Below are 21,308 nucleotides of genomic sequence, written 5' to 3'. Positions count from 1 at the left end.
GAGCCAGTGTTTAAATTGTCCAAACACAGAAATGCACCCCATATTCGGACCCATGCCCCGGCACAGCAATATGCTCATGGTCTAGTCCTTGCCCTCCAGCCCAAATCCATTCTCAACCTCTCCAAATTGGCTCGGTGCTCAGAGCAATCGAATTTTGCACATGGCTTAGGTGGATGGGGATCATATCTTCTCTGCCTTGACTCCTCCTCTCCCCAACTCCATCTCCAACAGTGACACCATCTCCGTCTCAAACATGTTATGCTTCAAATCTGATTCAGCTTCATTTCTGCTTGCCTTTTTATTGTTTGCCACAATTTACTTCAGAAAATAACTTTGTAATAATGTTCTCAGTCAAATTACTTGCCTTTTGAACTACCAGTCAGCTGTCACTTGTCTGACACAGAAGGCTCTGGAATTCTCTCCTTGAAGAACTAGTTGAACTGAATATGAAGTTGAAAAGTTGTGAGTTAGTGTTTTGGGTCAAGGGTGGGAAATCTGAATTAGGCTGCATGCCTCTTTATGACGCACATCTGGATGATGGGCTGAATTGCCTCTATCTGTCTTGTAATTTTTCTTCTATTTTGTGATCTCCAATAGACCAGCATGAGAGTTGTATTTAGCTTCTAACCTCTCTTTGAAGAAAGAATTTGGTCACAAAGCTCCCAAATTTAGCTTAAACCATGTGAGCTACTGAACCATCAATCTATTTTTGTCATTAACCAAAAAAAAAGAGTATGGTAATTTTCTCATTTCCATTTCTCTAACATCCAAGTCCTACACTTTCTTTTTCAAAACTGGACCGAAAACCCAAACATCGCCATTTTTTCCTTCAGTCTGATTTATAGAATCATAGAAACATAGAAAACCTACAGCACAATACAGGCCCTTCGGCCCACAATGCTGTGCTGAACAAGTACTTACTTTAGAAATTACTAGGGTTACCTACAGCTATCTATTTTTCTAAGTTCCATGTATCATGAATGAATGAATATTATGAATGGATTTTAGCCAATGATCTGGCATGGTCTTATTGAGTGATAATAGTACACAGCTGAGGGCTGAATAGCCTGTTCCTGATCCTATTTCCTACATTTACAAACTGACTTCTGAAACAGAGTTGTCCCCTACTTGAGTTTGTTAGTTTTTTTCTTTTTGATAAACAGTGAAAACAGTGCTTAGTATGTATTGCTCTAGACTCCCTTGGAAATGGACATCACTGGTGTGGCTGTTGTATATTGGTTGTTCTGACTGAAAGACAAATTCAGCAGCTTCACCCAAAGTTCATGTTGTACCTTTCATTCACTCTGCTGTGATTCTTTGGATTGGGATTTGGTTATCATGAACAACACTTTTCTGAAACTTTCAAAGTCTTTGAAGCTCTTTCAATGTTCAGTCCCACCTCCTACTTTATTATTTCCTGGTACTTTTGGCCCCAAAAGCAACTTTCTAAATCACAGTAATTTGAACTATTAATTTTCACCTTGCCCTTGATTGTGATGATCTTTATGCTTTGAAGTACTAAAGTAATGCTTAATTGGTAAATGATATTCAGATTGGAATCATGTTTTGAATCAATTAAGTATTTATAAAATTAAAATGTTGGGGTTATGGACTGACCTCAGGTGGATCATGAGTAGTACAGTTTGAGAATTCATTATAATGGTTTAGAAAATATAATTGGAATTCAACAAATTAGCAAAATTAATACATTCCGGCGCACTGATCATTTTCGCGGGTATAAAAAAAGAGCAGAAGGGAAGTTGTTCAGAACAGTTTGGAAGGTTTCCTGTGTCCAGATACACCAGGAGAACATCATGCAGTCTACTTGCCTCATCGTTGCACTGCTCTGTCTCATCTCCTTCTCTTCAGCTTGCTACATCAACAACTGTCCCATCGGAGGCAAAAGATCCATCGTGGACATGGAGATCAGACAGGTAAGGAGTAAATTTCTTCACATCTTTGATAACAATGCCTTGTAAGGGAATAACACCTTTATTATTCAAAAGACTTTTTACATTGGAAAACCGGTACAAATATTGAAATTTCTGTCGATTTGAAGATCGTACAGGGTTCTTTTCATGTTCCACAGAGATTCATTCAGATGGTTCTAAAGCAAGGGTGGCTTCCAACCAGGTAGTCGGTGTTGTAAGAATCAGTGATCTGACCTTGTTCTGTAAAGACACTGAATTCACATCCCCTCATCAAAACCCGTGGCTTGACTCTCCAAACAGTTTTTTTTGCAATTCCATAAAATGGATAAATCTAAAATTACCTCATGGAAATTTACTAAATAATTCTGAGAAAGGTGTAAGTTTCAGTGCCTGGTTATGTCTAACCAAAGTGCAGTGTGACGTAATTGGGAGAAATGTACATAATTCAGAACCACTGATATTGAGCAGGGGTTTCACTTTAAGAGGCTGCTCTGACATGATGATGGTACCACACAGAGATTTTTGGCACATTTTTGGTGTTTAGGTGTTGGAGTTCAATAAAATGCGTTGTATGTTTCATAAAACATAAAATGCCCCACTTTGTTTTATTTGTAAAAACCTACATTGGTAATCACAAAACATTAGGATGATTCCAGAGTTATTGAACATGTTGCCCAGTGCAGTTGCTTTGAAACTGCTGGAGTTTTGGGAGCAAAATGCTGTCAGTTGGTTTCTGCGAGAAATCACAGCCGATGACAACAAATTCTACTACATGATGGAGTCCCTCATCAACTGCATGGCAGTGAGATTGTTAAGTGAGCTTGAACATGATAAATAGCGATGGCTGAAAACAGTTGCTCCCCTTGCCTAGCTTCAGCAATGCGAGGCTTTCGGAGCTAATAGACCACAAGCTATAAGGGCTGATTGATAAGTTCGTAGCCTAAGGAAAAAAGAGTCAATTTTAGAAAACCTAGCACATTTATTTTTTGAACATAGTCCCCTCCTACAATTACACAGTTAGTCCAGTGGTCGTGGAGCATACGGATCTTGGACCTCCAGAAAGTGTCCACAGCATGGGTGATTTATAAGTTCGTGGCCTAAGGTAGAAGGAGATGAGTTAATAACTTCAAACTTTCTGCATGTGCATGTAACAAGAGCTGTATAACTCATCTCTGTCTACCTTAGGACACAAACTTATCAATCACCCCTCGTATCTCTCCTTGGAAATCAAAATTGTTGTTTTATTTTTAAATAACTCTTCATTCAGCATGTTGCTGGCATCTGGGTCTATTGACTGGAAATCCATACACAATTGATCAAATGGCCCCACAATCTGCAAGTGGGACAATGAAGCGGCCCTCGTAGGCAGCATCTTCTTCTATATACATCAAATGCACGACTTGCAGTACTCTTCAACCTCTGGCTACATTTGGGGCCAGTAGAACCGATCTCTGAGAAATCCGTAGGTTTTGCCAACCCCCATATGGCCATAATCATCATGAAATAACTTCAACACAATCCCTTGATACTTCTCAACCAGAACCAGCTGGAAATGCCGAGGGCCGCACAGAGGCGATGAGATCTGGTACAGCATCTGGTTCCTCAACTCCAATCTGGGTCATTCTCTCAGTAGTAGAGGCACCACAGAGTGTTTCATCTTGTCTGCTTGGGCCGTGTCCCCCTTCAGAACTGCTGACCAAACAGTACCAATACACGGGTCAGCTTGCTGAGCGGCTGCCACTTCCACCAGGGCTCAATTCTGGCAACTGCTTTGGCTTCAGAGCAGTCAGGGTGCAGTAAGCTTGTGGATTGGCACCATCAGAAACTCCCAAATGATCTACTGCTCGATTCTGTCCTTGTCTTTCCTCTGCCTTCCCCGTGATGGAAAACTGGCACATGGCATTGACCCCAGAGGCAGGAACACACTCCCACTTTCCCTTCCTGTCCAGCCCTTCTTGTGCATGTTGGGACAACGTCATCAATATTCCAACTTCCTGGCCGGTACTTCAGGCTGAAATCATAGGCAGACAAGGATGCCAACCACTGATGGCCTGTAGCATCCAATTTCGCCGAGGTTAGGATATAACTTAATGTGTCCTTCCTCACCTCGAACTTGGCACCATTTAGATAGACACTTAGCTTGGCCACCACAGCACATTTCAATGCCAGGAACTCTAGTTTGTGTGTGGGGTAGTTTCTCTGAGGATGACAGACTCCGGCTGACAAATGCAGCACGTCTCAACCCTGAGCCCTGATCCCGATACAGAACACCCCCTAAGCCCTCTCTGTTGGCATCTGTTTGCAAAACATACGGCAACTGGGGGTCTGCAAAAACCAGCACAGGCACTTTCCTCAGCAGCTCCTTCAGCAACTGAAATGCCTCTTTGTATTTGAAGTTTTGTCCTTGCCGACTGGGTCTGAATAAACCAATACTAATATATCAAGGTCTACACCTACTCCAACACCTGCCTCCAAAAACTCCAGTTTCAAATACAAGTAACCATTGTACAGATAATCATTTACACTAAGACCCCAGATCTCTAGCGCACTGAGTGGCATCAAGGGTAAATGAGTTAAATACCAGTTGAAAAACAAACGGTACAGCAGAGTAATCTGAGAGTCGATGTCATGTAGGGCTCTAGCATAAATACCCTCAATCAGTAGCAATACACTGGAGCTTGGCCCCCTCTAAGTTTTCAGGGATAGGGTTGTTTGCTACTGTGCCACGAGCTCCTATACCACTCCCCGGGGTGGGTTATCAGTGGTCACTTCAGCCAAGGGGGTTACTAACAAAGACTGTACCCTGCTGATGGAGACCTCCCACACCTCCATCGCATTCTCTTCCTCTCTTACTTCTCTGATCAGCTCAACAAACGAGGGGTCTGGGCACATCTTATGAGAGACTTGGAGATCCTAAGCGATCAGGTCCGGTGACTGGGCGCCTTTCACCACTTGGTCCATTCTTAACTGATTCACATTAACTGTGAGAGAGGCAAGCAATTCAGCTGTCTCGCTAACACAAAAATGTAACATAGAAACACAGAAAACCTACATCACAATACAGGCCCTTCAACCTACAAAGCTGTGCCGATCATGTCCTTACCTTAGAAATTTCCTAGGCTTACCCATAACACTCTATTTTTCTAAGCTCCATGTAGCCATCCAGGAGTCTCTTAAAAGACACTATTGTTTCCGCCTCTACCACCGCCACCGGCAGCCCATTCCACACTCTCACCACTCTCTGTGTTAAACACTTACCCCTGACATCTCCTCTGTACCTACTTCCAAGCATCTTCAAACTGTGCACTCTCGTGGTAGCCATATCAGCCCTGAGAAAAACCTCTGACTATCCACACGATCAATGCCTCTCATTATCTTATACACTTCTGTCAGGTCACCTCTCATCCTCTGTCGCTCAAAGGAGAAAGGGCCGAGTTCACTCAACCCATTCTCATAAAGCGTGGTCCCTAATCCAGTCATCATCCTTGTAAATCTTCTCTGCATACTTTCTATGATTTCCACATCCTTCCTGTATTGAGGCAACCAGAACTGAGTACAGTACTCCAAGTGGGGTCTGACCAGGGTCCCATATAGTTGCAACTTTACCTCTCGGCTACTAAACTTAACCCCATGATTGTTGAAGGCCAATGCACCGTATGACTGCTGAACCACAGAGTCAAACTGTGTAGCAGTTTTGAGTGTCCTATGGATTTGGACCCCAAGATCCTTCTGATCCTCCACACTACCAGGAGTCTTGCCATTAATGTTATATTCTGCCATCATATTTGACCGACCAAAATGAACCACCTCATACTTATCTGGGTTGAACACTATCTGCCAGTTCTCAGCCCAGTTTTGCATCTTATCAATTTCCCGCTGTGACCTCTGACAGCTGTCCACACTATCCACAACGCCTCCAACCTTTGTGTCAACAGCAAATTTACTAACCCATCCCTCCACTTCCTCATCCAGGTCATTTTTTTAAAAATCAGAAAGAGTAGGGGTCCCAGTACAGATCCCTGAGGCACACTAATGGTCACTGACCTCAAGCAGAATATGAATAGTCTACAACCACTCTTTGCCTTCTGTGGGCAAGCCAGTTCTGGATCCACAAAGCAATCTCCCCTTGGATCCCATGTCTCTTTACTTTCTCAATAAGCCTTGCATAGAGTACCTTATCAAATGCCTTGCTGAAATCCATGTACACTACATCTACTACTCTACCTTCACCAATGTGTTTAGTCACATCCTCAAAGAATACAATCAGACTCGTAAGGCACGACCTGCCCTTGACAAAGCCATGCTGACTGTTTCTAATCATATTATGCCTCTCCAAATGTTCATAAATCTGCCCTCTCAGAATCTTTTCCATCAGCTTATCAACCACTGAAGTAATACTCACTGGTCTATAATTTCCTGGGCTATCTGTACTCCCTTTCTTGAATAAGGGAACAACATCCGTAACCCTCCAATCCTCTGGAACCTCTCCTGTCCCCATTAATGAAGCAAAGATCATCATCAGAGGCTCAGCAATCTTCTCTTCCCTTTTCCTACCAATACATACCACGATCTCTGACTTTTCTCCTTCCCACTTCAGGATATCGTGGGTGCGATCAGAAACATCCCAGACCCTAGCACCTGGGAGACAAGCTACCATCTGCATTTATTTCCTGCACCCACAGAGTTGCCTGTCTGACCCCCTAACTATAGAGTCCCCTATCACTGCTGCTATCCTCTTCCTTTCCCTACCCTTCTGAGCACCAGGGCCAGACTCTGAGCCAGAGGTTTGGCCACTGTTGCTTCCCCCAGCTAGGCTGTTCCACCCCCCCCCCATACAGTACACAAACAGGAGTACTTATTGTTAATGGGACAGCACCAGGGGTACTCTCTAGCCCCTGACCCCTGCCCTTCCCTCTCCTGACTGTTACCCACTTATCTGTCTCCTGAGGCCCTGGTGTGGCTACCTACCTGTAGCTCCTACCTATCACTTCCTCACTCCCCCTGACCAGACAAAGGTCATCGAGGTGCATCTCCAGTTCCCTAATGTGGCCTCTAAGGAGCTGCAGCTTGACGCATCTGGCACAGATGTGGCCATCCGGGAGGCTGGGAGTCTCTAGGAGTTCCCACATCTGACACCCAGTACAGAACACCGGCCTCACACACATACTTCCTGTCTGTATTCTATACAGGTAACTTACCTTGCCTCGACCTGCTGTTGTCAAAGCCCTGTTGAGCCAAAACCTTCCTACTCTGTTTCCCTCTACTCTGTCACCCCCTCCTCCAGCGCCCACTCTATAAAGCTGTCTCCTTTTAAACTCTTCTCCTTGTTCTACCTGGCTGACGTCCACGTGCTTTTGCACATGAACCACAGAAGTAACAAAGAAGTTCTGTGTCTTCATGGATCTCCCTATGTCAGCAGCCGCCCCCCTCAGACATTCAACCAATCACTGTCAATCAGAGCACTGCCACTCATCCAGCATCTGAAAAGTCTCTTTGCTCAAGTCTCAGATTCCTCTTCCCACTTGGGGATGGGCTTCACTCCTGAGAACACTCTCAGCTTTCGATAACTAGGACCCCCCACCTATGCACTTTGCTAGTTATTTGCCAGGGAGGTAAGGGCTTATACCAAGTCAGAATTCTCACTCCTCGCTAGAGGACTTGTTAGACATTCCAAATCAGGCCACCACTTCCCCTTGCTAGGCACAAAGCAGGGTAACCTGTTTTTGAAGTCCCCACCCCCAGATACGGGAGACTTGGCCTCTGATTTTGCACACTCGCCTACACTCTCCTCCTCTGGGAAAGTATGGACAGCACGCTGCCCCTCCCATCTACCGAGGCCCTAGTAGTTCCAGACAGTTCCACTGCCATTACGTAAGCGCTAGTCTGAACTACAACAACACCTTTGTCCATCAGTTTATCAAACCTCTGCTCCACAATAGCAACTGCTCCTACTGATTTAACGGTACTTAAAGTTTGAATTAACAATTTGTTGGGAATACGAATGTCTACCCCACTCAATGCACATGCATTCGTTACCAGTAACCCCATGGATTTGCACCTCTGCTCAACCCTGTACAACATCCATAACCACGTATCGTAATCACTTTACCAGACAAAGTTTAACACAGGCTTAAGCACACAACTCACTGGATCAATGCTCAGGGCAATCACACAGCATCCAACAAAATCGATCCCGGATGATAACCCCACAATGAAATCCCCTGATTTCCTTGGCTGCATAAGTCTAGGGAAAGCACTCTCCAGTCCCACCAAACTAGTGGTTTGTGTGGCTGCTGTGTAATTTGCTACCGTGTTACAAATTAGTGCCATGAAATAACAGTACATTGCATACCATAAAAGAATTATATTTATGAATCTTAACTTCACTAAAGGGTTAGTAAAGAAAAACAAAGAAAAGGACCCATAGTAATTAAACAGTCAAATGTGCACAAGTTGGAGCTCATCGTGAACTTCGCTGTCAGTCACGCGCTGGGCCCTCGGTCAGTGTGAAAGCCCACAACACCTTCCGAACATCGCTTGCAATGTATCTCAATCAAATGGGTCTTCAACCGGGTTGTAACCTATAGTAAGTTCTCACCAGTGTCTTCTCCCTTCATCTCCCGTAGAACCTAAAAAAAACCCCGAGACCAACCTTAGAGCCCCTCACCAAGAAGACCCCCCCCTAACTGGATGGCACACATTCCACATCACCCCTTATCTTCAACAATAACCCAAACAGGCTGAAAGCAGAACAGACTGCTCTCACAGAACTGCTCAATGAAATACATACAACATAACAGTAAAGATGTGAACCAGGCATTACATTAGGTTTTGGAGTTCAGCAAAATGTGTTTCAGGTTCCATTAAACATAAAACCCTCACTTCATTTTATTTAGGAAAACCTACAAAAGTGTCTGGAATAGACTGGAATGGAAGTCTATTTCCGAGATAGTTTAATGGTAGTTTGTGTGTGTAACAGGAAGCTGCCCGGTCAAATAAGTCAATAACTCAGAGGGATAATTCATAGGAACAGACGATATTGATCAAATGGACAAACTGATTCTAAAGAGTCTAAATGGTATTAATCATCGCTCAACTGGAAGATGAATTTTCGTAAGATTTTGCTTTTAGTATATTCAAAAATGATCAAAATTTGATTTAACTTGTTTTTCTAAAAATAGAATGTAACATTTAGGAGCAGATTTAGGCCATTTGGCCCCTCAGGTCCACTTCACAATTTCATCACGGCAGATCCAATTTCCTCTCAATCCCAATCTCCTGCTTTCTCCCTATATCCCTTCCTGCCCTGACCAATCAAGAATCAATCAACCTCTGCATTAAATACACTTAAAGACTTAGCCTCTACAGTTGCTTGTGGCAGAGAATTCCACAGATTCACCACTCTCTGGCTAAAGAAATTCCTCCTCATCTTTGTTTGAAAAGGCCACCCTTCTGTTCTGAGGATGTGTCTTTGGCTCTTAGACACTCTCACAATAGGGAACATCCTCTCCCTATCCACTGTATCAAGGCTTTTTACCTTACAATGTGTTTCAGGGAGGCCACCCCTCATTCTTCTGAATTCCAGTAAAACAGGCCCAGAGCCATTAAAAGCTCTTCATATGATAAGCTGTTCAATCCAGGATTCACAAAAAAAATCTCTCAAAATTTAGTTGATTTGGCCCAGTACATCACAGATAAAGCCCTCCCAACCATTGAGCATATTGACATCAAATGTGGACAAAGAAATGCAGCATCCTCACCAGCCAGGCCATGCTCTTTTCTCACTGCTGCTATCAGGAAGGAGTTACAAGCACCTCAGGACTCGCATCAGCAAGTTCAAGAACAGTTACTACCCCTCAGTCATCAGACTCTTGAGCAAAAGGGATAATTACACTCATTCAGTTTCTGGTGTACCCACAACGAATAGTCTCATTTGAGCACTCTATCTTCTAATTTCATGTCCTTCCATTTCATGTTATTTCATACTTTTTATTTATTGCTATTTATTTATATTAGCATTTGCACAGTTTGTTGTTCATTGATCCTGTTTACAGTTTCTATTCGATACAAATGTGAAGTATGCTGGTAGGAAAATGAATCTCAGGGTTCTTTGTGATGACATGTTTGTACTCTGACAATAAACTTTACTTTGAAATTTGAGAAAGCACAGGGTTAGTGTAAATGAGTGTTTGATGGTTCATGTGGACTCAATGTGTCAAAGGGCCTGTTTCCAAGCTCTATGGTTCAAAAACTCTGTAAAACACTTCTTGCAAATTTAATCAGTGTCACCAACATACAAAAACGGTGCAACAAGAGAGACTACAAATGCAGCGAATCTCGATCAGGAACTACAAACTGCGGGAGGAACTCAGCAAGACGAGCAGCATCCGTGGAGACAAAAGGATCTCAACCCAACACTCCAACTATCTCTTTGCCTCAATCGATGTTGCTCAACCTGCTGAGATCCTGCAGAAATTTGTTCTGTTGTTCATAACAAAACAGATTTTCTTTAGAACTCAGTAATACAGTAAGACTTTACTCTTTTCATCGAGCACAAGGTTCAAATGCCTGAACGTACAGACCACAAGGCTGACAAACCGCTTCTATCCAACTCTTATAGATTCGCTTTATTTGTCACATGTACATCAAACCATTAAATCATAGAGTGAAGTGTATGACAAATGAACCAGTTTACCAAGGATTATTTATAATTTGGAATAAGACACAAATGCTGAAGGGCCAAGACTCTTACTCCATTAATTCTTTGTTCCTCTCCATAGTTACCGCCTGACCTGCTGAGTTGCTTGAGCATTTTGTGTGTGTTACTCTGGATTTCCAGTATCTGCAGAATCTCTTGTGTTTATGATTTATTATTTAACTGTCTTTGGGAGTGACCATGCTGATATAATCTATTCTCTGCTCTTTCCCAGTGTCTGCCATGTGGTCCTGGCAATAGGGGCCAATGCTTTGGAAGCAACATTTGCTGTGGGGAGGAGATTGGTTGCTACTTTGGAACTTCTGAGACATTGCGGTGCCAGAAGGAAGTCTACCTGCCCTCACCCTGTGAACCCTCAGGCAGGATCTGTGGCAGGAATGGTGGAAAATGTGCCACAGCAGGAATCTGCTGCACTTCTGGTGAGAGGCTTACCCCTTATCACACACTCTTTCAACGAACGTGACAATTCCAAAACAATATTAGCTGTCAAGTTGAAAGTAATGTATGGTCAATTTTGTCCTACAGGTCAAGCATACTACAGATATAGCTGGAAATCTATCATATTAGAATACAGAACATAGAACAGTACAGCACAATACAGGGCCTTCAGCCCATGATGTTATGCTGACCTTTTAACCCATAGAGGAGGTTGGGGTGTTCCACAGTGAATAATTTGCTTCAGTATTTGTCAGTGAGGGGAACTTGTTGAATCTGAGTTCAGCGTAGAACGGGATGATTTGCTGGAACATGGTGATTCTCAGTAAGTCTGTGATGGAAGTATTGAGAATTCTATGATAGATAACTCCCTGGAACATCCACTTTCTTAATTTCAACATGTTCCAGCAAGTTAGTCTGTTCTGCACTGATCTCACAGTTGTCAGGGTCCCTCTCACTGGTGAATACTGAATCAGAGTATTCATTCAGGTCTTCCCCGACTACGCTGATCTTATTCTCCCTCTTACAGCGATTTGCCATTGATTGCTTATGCCCACATCACCCGAGCTGAAAATCTGAAATAAGTTGGACAATACTGGAAACACTCAGCAGGTGAGGCAGCTGTAGAAAGAGAATCAGAGCAAACACTTCAGGTACATGACACTTTGTCTTTAGACCTGAATCATAGACTTTATTCTCAGTCCACAGATACTGCCTGACCCACTGAGTTTTTCCACCATTTTACAGCTCCTCTTGAGAGCAGTTAAGTAATTTTTTTCAGAAACAGTCTGCTGCCTTCTTTGCTTTGTCTTAACTTCCAGCATTTCATTGGAGGAACCACTCGTGATTTTATCGACACTGCCTTGGACTTTATAGTGGTAGAGCCAAGCGTTTATCTCTTAATTACTTAATTATTGAATTCATTTTTTATATTTGCACTGTTTGTCTTCTGAATATTGCTGTTTGTAAGTCTTTGTCTGAAATATTTCATTGATTCTGTTGTATCCCTTTGTTTTACTGTGAATGCCTGCATGCAAATGAATCTCAGGGTTGTATATGTTAACATATATGTACATCGATAATTCTGGGCTCATCCATGCAGATCACATGCCCGGTCCGTGTGAGCTGAGCCTTCAAAACCTTGGCTTCAATGCCAAGTCCTCGGTCCAGGACTGTCAGGTTGGAGATACGGTCTTGCCAGCGGATCTGCATGATTGATCGCAGAGCGCGATTGTGGAAATGTTCAAGCTGTTTGACATGTCTGTGATACAGTGTCCAGGCTTCACAGCCATATAGAAGTGATGAGACCACAACAGCATAGTAAACCTTCAGTTTGGTGGAGAGGCGAATGTCTTTGTGCTGCAGAACTTTGACCCAGAGCCTTCCGAGTGCCTGGCTTGCTTTTTGGATCCTTGACGTGATTTCTTTATCAAGGGCACCATCGTTGGAGATGGTACTCCCCAGGTACTTGAATTTGTCAACGTTCTGTAGTTGTGTGTCATCGATGGTGATGCATGGCTGTGGCGGGGCGCTATTAGGTGCAGGCTGCAGGAGGACCTCTGTTTTACCGAGGCTGATTGTTCTACGGAGAACTGGAGCAGGGCAACCGTACCCAAGGTTGCCCAAGGAAGAGGTACAAGGACAACCTCAAGTCAAACCTTAAGTGGGCCAAACTCCAGCCCCGTGATCTCGAACACACTGCTGCTGATCAGTCCAAGTGGTGCAATCTATGCTCCGAGGCAGCAAACAACTTCCAAGCCAACTGGCGCATGCAGCGCCTCAAGGCGAGTCAAGAAAGACACAGGAAGGCGTCCGCTCCTGCCCCAACAGGCGGTGCTCCTTGCCCCATCTGCATCCATACCTGCACTTCGGACTTCGGCCTCAGAAGTCATCTGCGTGCCCACAAACGATAACTGCGCAACACATCTGTCTTCCTCGGACTTTGAGAGACTACTACTACATCAATAATAAATTTATTTTGAAATTAGAACTTCAGAGTTCACCCCAGGAAAACTTTGGACAGATTCTTTCTTCACTTTGAACCTGGGATTAAAGTGGGGAGGAAATGCATATTCTTTATCACACTCAGCAGAGGACTCAGGTCTGCCATCTTTCCCAATGAGAATCTGACTCTGTATCATGAAGCAATGGTGACAATCTACTCCAGGGTGAGCTGGATATGAACTCATGATTGCTTTAACTTATGGTGAAGGCAGAGAGCCGATCAGTTGCTCCTAGGTCATATCTAGGAGAGGTTCAGTCTGTCTTATCTGGTAGATGATTGAGGTATATAATATTATGAGAGGTATGGACAGGGTCCGAGTAGCTGTTTGCATGTTGTAGCGGCCACAACCCAGTACACTGTATCGACAGGCAGGGTAAACCAGGTGAGGGTAACCAATGGGTTTCATATCCCAGTGAATGCCTGTCCTAGGATGCAAAGACATCTTTGGTGGACTGGGAGGATGAGATCAACAGTGAGATCTAACAGCCAGGAAGTCAGTTCTGCAATGCTTTGTGGAGAGTGAAAGGCACAATAAGGTACAGTAGTCAAGGCCATCCATTGCAACCAAGGAAGAGTCCAGTTGTGACGATGAGTGACACCACTGGACCAAGATTTCTGAGGCTGAGAGAGCGGAACAGCCCCAGTGCAATGGCTTTTCCTTTTTAAAAACTCTTCTACACAGGTTTCTTCATGCAATTCACATTAAATGAACAGCACAAATCTAACTATCATTGAAAGATACGACAGACAAACAAATCAAATGATCAGTCAATAAAGGTGCAGGATATGGTTTCCCACACCAGAAGTAAGTAAAACTAGAGGACATAAATCTGGGGTTACATGTTAATGATCCAGAGTGGATTTGTAAGCATTGGGCAGTATGGATAATGTATGAGAAGTGTTTAATGGATCTGAACCCTTTAGGAGAATGAGGGGAGGGTGGAATCTCGTTGAAACCTTTCAAATATTGAAAGGCCTGGATAGAATGGATAGAGTGTATAGAGTGGATGTGGAGAGAATGTTTCTAATAGTTTGAGAGTCTAGGACCAGAGGGCACAGTCTTAGAATACAAAGATGTCCCCTTAGAGCAGAGATGAGGAGGATTTTTTTTAACCATAAAGAGGGTGAAGAATCTGTGGAATTCACTTCAACAGACAGCTTGGAGACTAAGTCTGGTAGAGAGGTGGAAGCAAAGTCACTGACAGTATTTAGAAAGCATCCAGATGAGAACTTGAACTGCCAAGACAGAGGCTACATGTCAGCTGATGGAAGATGGGATTAACACAGAAGGGTCAGTGTGGACGAGTTGGGCCAAATGGCTTATTTCCATGCTGTACAACTCTGTGACTATTCACATAATGGATAGACAAATCATTTGCTGGCCATGGCAATGACCCAGTAACAGGTCAATCTGAACAAGTACATGGATAAGATTCACAATCCATATTGAAAAGTGAAAATTCAAAGTTGTTTATTATGTGGCGACCCACTTTCTGTGCAGGCGAACCAGCTCACAAATAGCCAGTGCGCAGGGGGGAGACTTTGGTAATGCACCTCTGATGTCATTTCCGCCCAGAGAGGGCGGGCGCTAGGAATTAAATGCCAGCATCGCAAAGTTTGAATAAACTAGTCTCGAAATGACTTACCGACTGCGTGTCATTATTTCAGCGCTGTGTGTAGCACATCGCCTCATTGGTGACCCCGACGGTCCAAACGGGATTTGGACCAAAGATGACCGACTCTTCATCTGTTCACGCAGTTTCACTAAAACTGCCGACTTTCTGGACGCTGCGACCACGCGTCTGGTTTAGCCAAACAGAAGCCCAGTTCCAGATTCGGCAGGTATCCTCTGATTCCACGCGTTACTACCACATGGTGAGCGCCCTTGACCAGGAGACGGCCGCCCAGGTTGCGGATTTCATACAGTCGCCCCCGGAAGAAGGCAAATATGAAGCATTCAAAGCGCTGCTCACTGGGACCTTTGGCCTCTCATGGCATGAGCGAGGTGCCCGCCTGCTTCACCTGGATGGTTTGGGAGACAGACTGCCATCAGCATTGATGAACGAGATGCTGTCCCTGGTTGATGGACACAAGCCCTGCCTCATGTTCGAGCAAGCGTTCCTAGAGCAACTGCCCGGGGACATACATCTGCTGCTGGCCGATGCAGATTTCAGTGACCCCCGGAAGGTGGCAGCCCGGGCAGACATGCTGTGGAAAGCCAAGAGGGAGAGAGTGGCGTCCGTCGGTCAGATTACCAGGCCACGCGCCCAACAGCGGTCCAGACCAGGCCCGGCAGGGGGGCGCACAAAACACAATGGCAGGAGTGAGGAGACCAGTGAACAGTGGTGTTTCTACCACCAGCGGTGGGGCACAAAAGCCCGCCATTGTCGCCTGCCCTGCAAGGACCAGCTGCCACTAATGACTATGGTGGCTAGCCACCAGGACAGCCTCTTGTACGTCTGGGACAAACAGCCAAGGTGCAGCGGCACACTAAAGCCCCGCCGCAGCAGTTCGAACCCACCCACCGGAGGTTCGACCACATTCATGTGGATATCGTGGGCCCACTACCAGTGTCCCGAGGAGCGCGTTACCTCCTAACTATGGTAGACTGGTTCACAAGGTGGCCAGAGGCGGTCCTGCTCACCAACACATCTGCCGATTCCTGCGCCCGAGCACTGATTGCAACCTGGGTAGCACGCTTCGGGGTACCGGCCCACATTACCTCCGACAGAGGCACGCAGTTCACCTCCAGCCTGTGGTCGGCTGTGGCCAGCCTGTTGGGAACGCAGCTACACCACACAACTGCCTACCACCCACAGTCGAACGGACTAGTGGAACGCTTCCACCGTCACTTGAAGTCGGCTCACATGGCCCGCCTGAGAGGACCTAACTGGGTGGACGAGCTTTCCTGGGTCCTGCTTGGAATTCACACAGTGCCCAAAGAGGATCTGCACGCCACGTCGGCTGAGTTGGTGTACGGCGCACCCCTGGCCATCCCAGGAGGGTTCATACCAGCCCCAAGGGGGCAAGAGGAAGAACCCGCAGCAGTCCTGGACAGGCTACGCGAGAGGCTCAGCAACCTGGCCCCCGTACCAACTTCACAGCACGGACAGACCCCGACCCATGTACCCCAAGACCTGCAGAACTGTAAGTTTGTGTTTGTACGAAGGGGTGGACACCGGGCACCGCTACAGCGCCCGTACGAGGGGCCGTTCAAGGTGATCAACAACAACGGGTCCACGTACGTTCTGGACATTGGGGGGAAAGAGGAGGTTTTCACGGTGGACCGACTCAAACCAGCCCATGTGGACGGCACAGCCAGTCGAGATTCAGGCACCGCGGCGCAGAGGCAGACCTCCCAAACAGAGGCTGATCCAGACTGTGGACATTGGGGGGTGTATCGCCGGTTCTGGGGGGGGGGGGGGGTTATGTGGCGACCCACTTTCTGCGCAGGCGAACCGGCTCACAAATAGCCAGTGCGCGGGGAGAGACTTTGGTAATGCACCTCTGACGTCATTTCCGCCCAGAGAGGGCGGGCGCTAGGGATTAAATGTCAGCACCGTGAAGTTTGAATAAACTAGTCTCGAAACGACTTACCGACTGCGTGTCGTTATTTCAGCGCTGTGTGTAGCACATCGCTACAATTATCATATTATGTATATGTCACCGTATACCACCCTGAGATTCTTTTTCTTGCAGGCATTTAAAGAAAAATAAAGAAATACATCAGAATTAATGGAATCAATACATAAATAAGCACACACAAAATGCTGGTGGAACGCAGCAGGTCAGACAGCATCTACAGGAAGAAGTACAGTCGACATTTCAGGCTGAGACCCTTCGTCAGAAACCAATAAACAACCGATGTGCAAAATAATTTGCCGATAGCGGATTTTGCAGGGGGCTGGGAACCGGAGCCCCAGGTCAGTAAGGAAAAGATCGGGTGAGTAGGTAGATGTCAGGGAAAGAATTGAAAGGCAAAATCAAAATAACAGGTACGATGGGTCAGATAGTTTGAAGTGCGTATATTTCAATTCTGGGTATATTATGGGTAAGGGTGATGAACTGAGACCATGCATCATTACAGTATTGTAGCCATTACTGAAACTTGGTTGAGAGAGGGGCCAGAGTGGGTGATCAATGTACCAGGGTTTTGAAGTTTTAGAAAAGATAGAGGAGAAGGAAAAGGGGAGGGGTGGTTAGTTGCACTACTGTTCAAGGAAAATATCACAACTGCACTTAGATGAGACATAACGGAGAGGTGAGACAATGAGTCCATTTGGAGGGAACTCAGGACTAAGAAGGGTGCAATCATGCTGATGAGACTGTATGACCTACCCCCTGATCGCCACTGGGACACTGAGGAACAGATTAAATCAGATTAAAGAAAGGCATAAAAATAATAGGGTTGTTGTCATGGGGGATTTCAACTTATCTGAAGACACACACTCAGTGATTCAGGAACAGCTTCTTCCTCTCTACTATCCAATTTCTAAATGGACATTGACCCGTGAATACTACTTCACTTGCACGATTTTTAATCTATTCAATATACACATACTGTAATTGATTTACTTATTTATTATTATCTTTTTTCTTCTTCACCTATATTAGGTATTGCTAATTTAATAAATTTCATGACACATATTAAACCTGATTCTGATAAACTGCGACATGTTTTGCGTAAGGGATTTAGATGGTGCAGAATTTGTTAAGTGTATCCAGGAGGATTTTAAATCAACATGTGAGTGGTCCAGCAAGAAGAGGGACAAATTGGACCTGGTTTTGGGTCATGAGCCTGGCCAGATTATGGACCTTTCTGTGGGTGAACAGTTAGCGAACAGTCTGACCACAACACTTTAACTTAGGCCTTGTGTGAGAATTTTAAATTGGAGTTGAGCAAATGATGAGTGCATTAGGCAGGAACTAAGAATTGTTAATTGTGAACTCCATTTCTCAGGCAAGTTCACATCAGACATGTGGAGGGTGTTCAAAGATCAATTGCATAGAGTGGCAGACAGGTATGTTTCTGTTACATGGAAGAATGGGGATGGAAAGACAAAAGAACCTTGGATATCCAGAAAGGCGATGAATTTAGTCAAGAATAAAAAGGAAAAGTATGTAAAGCTTTGGAAGTTATGATCAAATGAAGCACATGATGAGTATAAAGAAGCCAGAAACTAACAAAAGAAAAGTCCTTGGCAACTCGGATTAAAATGAATCCCAAGGCATTCAATACATACATCAGAGGAAGAGTGTTAGCCAGAAGAAACTACAGTATGATCAAAGAGAGGGGAAACAGACAAGCCATTTATACTTATTTCCCCTCCCCCCCCCCCCCATTTTGTGGACTCTGAACTGATTCTTGCTCCTGGTTAATCTAATCAGAGCAACTGAATGTGGACGCAGGAAGCTTCAGGTAATGATCGTAATGTGTATTGAAGGACCTCTTAAAGAGTATGAAAGTGTATGTTCCCAGGGCCTGATGGGATTCACCCTAGGTTATTGAACGAGGCAAGAGATGAGATTGTTGTCCTTTGAACAGTATCTTTGTGTCCACTCTAGACACAGGCGAGGTTCTAGAGGACTAACAAATTTCTAAAGTTGTACCTTTATTTATGAAGGGAACATGGGAAATTCCTGGAAATACAGTCCAGTGAATCTCACATCAGTTGCAGGGAATTTGCTGGAGAATATTCTTAGGGATAGAATATGTGAGCATCTAAAAACCTATAGCCTAATTAGGAAAGCCAGCATAGCATTTTGCATGACAGGTCATGCTTGACCAAACTGAGAGTTTTTTGATAAGGTGATGAGAGAGATTGATGAGGGTAGGGCAGTGGATGTTGTCTACATGGATTTCAGCAGGACATTTGACAAAGTCGCTCATGGGAGGGTGATCGAGGAGATTAAGATGCATGGGACTTGCGGTGAATTGGCTGTTTGGAATCAGAACTTGCTTGTGCTTAGGAGACAGAAGGTGGTGTTTGAAGGGACTTATTTGAGCTGGAGTTCCGTAATTAGTAGAATTCCTTAGGGATCTGTGCTGGGACCTCTGTTGTTTGCTATATATATAAGTGACCTGGATGAAGACGTATTTGGGTTGGTTCGTTAATTTGCGGATGATACCAAGATTGGTGGATTTGTGGATAGTGTAGACTGGTAAAGAATACAACATGATGCACAGCAGTTGCAGATATGGGCTGGGAAATGGTGGATGGAGTACCCAGGTAAATGTGAGGTGTTGCTCCTCATTAGGCCAAATGCAAATACAGTGTTGCTGAGTAGAGTAATCTTGGGATCCAAGTACAGAGTTCCATGAAAGTGGCTACACAGGTCAAAAAGGTGGTTAAGAAGGCTTGTTTTTATTAGTCGAGGCATTGAGTGCAAGAGTCAGGACGTTATTTTGCAAATTTACAAAAGTCTGGTTAGGCTACACATGAGTCAAATATATTAGAGGTTTTTACGAGATGTTGGATAGGCACATTGGTGGAGGGAATATGGTGAGATCTAGACATGGTGCAGGTTGGAGCGATGAGTGTTTGGGTGTCTTTGATTTGCTACTTAGCTGGATTGTGGCCGAATGGCCTGTTCCCATGCTGTACTGTTCTATGCTCTATCTGCTTTCAGACAATTTAATCAGAAGCTGCATTATCTGACTAAAACTAATTTAAATCATAACAACGTTGTCTCCTGAGACATGGAACTGAAATTAATATTCATTTCAGATTAGTGAATAATCTAATTAGTGAAATAGAACAGAAAATGCTGGAAATACTTGGCCACTTGGGCAGCAACCACAGAGAAACTATTAATACTTCAGGTCCGTGTCTTTCCTCACAACAGGGAAAATTGAGAGTAAATGTTTGAACATTGCTCTGAGCCAGCACTGACTGTCTGGGCTAAGTGGCCTCATTTGAGATCATGAGCAATTATGAGAATGACACCATCTGACTTCAAATCCAAAACTATCCTGCAGTCTTGTTCTTGCAGCTCCACCAGTTGAGTGAAGATCATGTAGTTATTGGAGATGGTGTATGTTGGCGTATGTCAATTACAATAATGACATTTGTTCTGTTAATTTTTTTTTCAGACAGCTGCACCATGGATCCTACATGTGACACCAGGAATATCTTCTCCGCAAATTAATGTGAGCTTCTGGGTTAAATCTGATCAACAGCACAAGGTCAGAGACTCAGAGTCACTACTGAAAGCTCCAGCCAATTATTGTTCAACACTATCAGTTTTTAATACTGAGTAGATAAAAATTACAGACAGTAAAGATCTTCAGACATGCATAGTGTGTGTTAAAGTAATGTGAAATAGCGTAACACTTGTAATAATAATTAACAATAAATGAAACATTCAAATGACTTGCTCTTCATTAGTTTTTATTGTAAGACTGGAAGTGGTTACTAGTGATATTGGCAGCATTTATTCTCCATACCTAATGTCTGTGCTCTTGAGTTTGTCCCCATTAAACACAAAATCATTTTAAACAATTAAATTTTAGACTTGTACATTATGTAAGGCCACAAGACATAGGAACAGAATTAGGCAATCTGGCCCATTCAGTCTGCTTTGCCATTCAATCATGGCTGATCCTTTGGTTTACCTCCTCCTCAACCCCATGCAAGGCTTATTGAGAAAGCAAGGAGACATGGAATTCAAGGAGACATTGCTTTGTGGATCCAGAACTGGCTTACCCATAGAAGGCAGAGTGGTTGCAGATGGGTCATATTTTGCATGGAGGCCAGAGTCCAGTGGTGTTCCTCAGGGATCTATTCTGGGACACCTACTCATCGTGATTTTTATAAATCACCTAGATGAGGAAGTGGAAGGATGGGTTAGTACATTTGTTGATGATACAAAGCTTAGGAATGTTGTGGATAGTGTGGAGGGCTGTCAGAGGTTACAGATGCAAAACTGGGCTGAGAAATGGCAGATGGAGTTCAACCCAGATAAGTGTGAGGTGGTTCATTTTGGTAGGTCAAATATGATGGCAGAATATGGCATTAATGACAAGACTCTAGGTAGTGTGGAGGATCAGAGGGATCTTGGGGTCCGAGGCCATAAGTATTTATAATTCTTAGTAATCGTTACACCCAAATAAGTAAATTGATTTCTTGCAATTTTAAAAGGAAGGTTAGTATTAACTGAAACCAAATTATTCAAAGGAAAAAGTTCACACTTATGAAACTTAGTTTATATCCTGAAAACT

At 44.2% G+C, this 21,308-nt stretch overlaps 1 protein-coding gene across 1 annotated transcript; it reads left to right on the top strand.

Annotated features, from left to right (window-relative positions):
• The first annotated feature begins 1,785 nt into the window (after nucleotides 1-1,785).
• Nucleotides 1,786-20,355, top strand: LOC140725892 (mesotocin-neurophysin MT-like). Its single transcript, XM_073041830.1, has 3 exons — nucleotides 1,786-1,934; nucleotides 10,862-11,066; nucleotides 20,181-20,355. Exons 1-3 carry the CDS (start codon nucleotides 1,815-1,817, stop codon nucleotides 20,234-20,236), a joined length of 381 nt encoding a protein of 126 aa, XP_072897931.1. The 5' UTR covers nucleotides 1,786-1,814; the 3' UTR covers nucleotides 20,237-20,355.
• Nucleotides 20,356-21,308: the final 953 nt, after the last annotated feature.

The sequence above is a fragment of the Hemitrygon akajei genome, chromosome 4 (genome assembly GCF_048418815.1).
Source record: "Hemitrygon akajei chromosome 4, sHemAka1.3, whole genome shotgun sequence".
Taxonomy (NCBI): domain Eukaryota; kingdom Metazoa; phylum Chordata; class Chondrichthyes; order Myliobatiformes; family Dasyatidae; genus Hemitrygon; species Hemitrygon akajei.
This window is presented reverse-complemented; position numbering and strand designations above follow the sequence as displayed.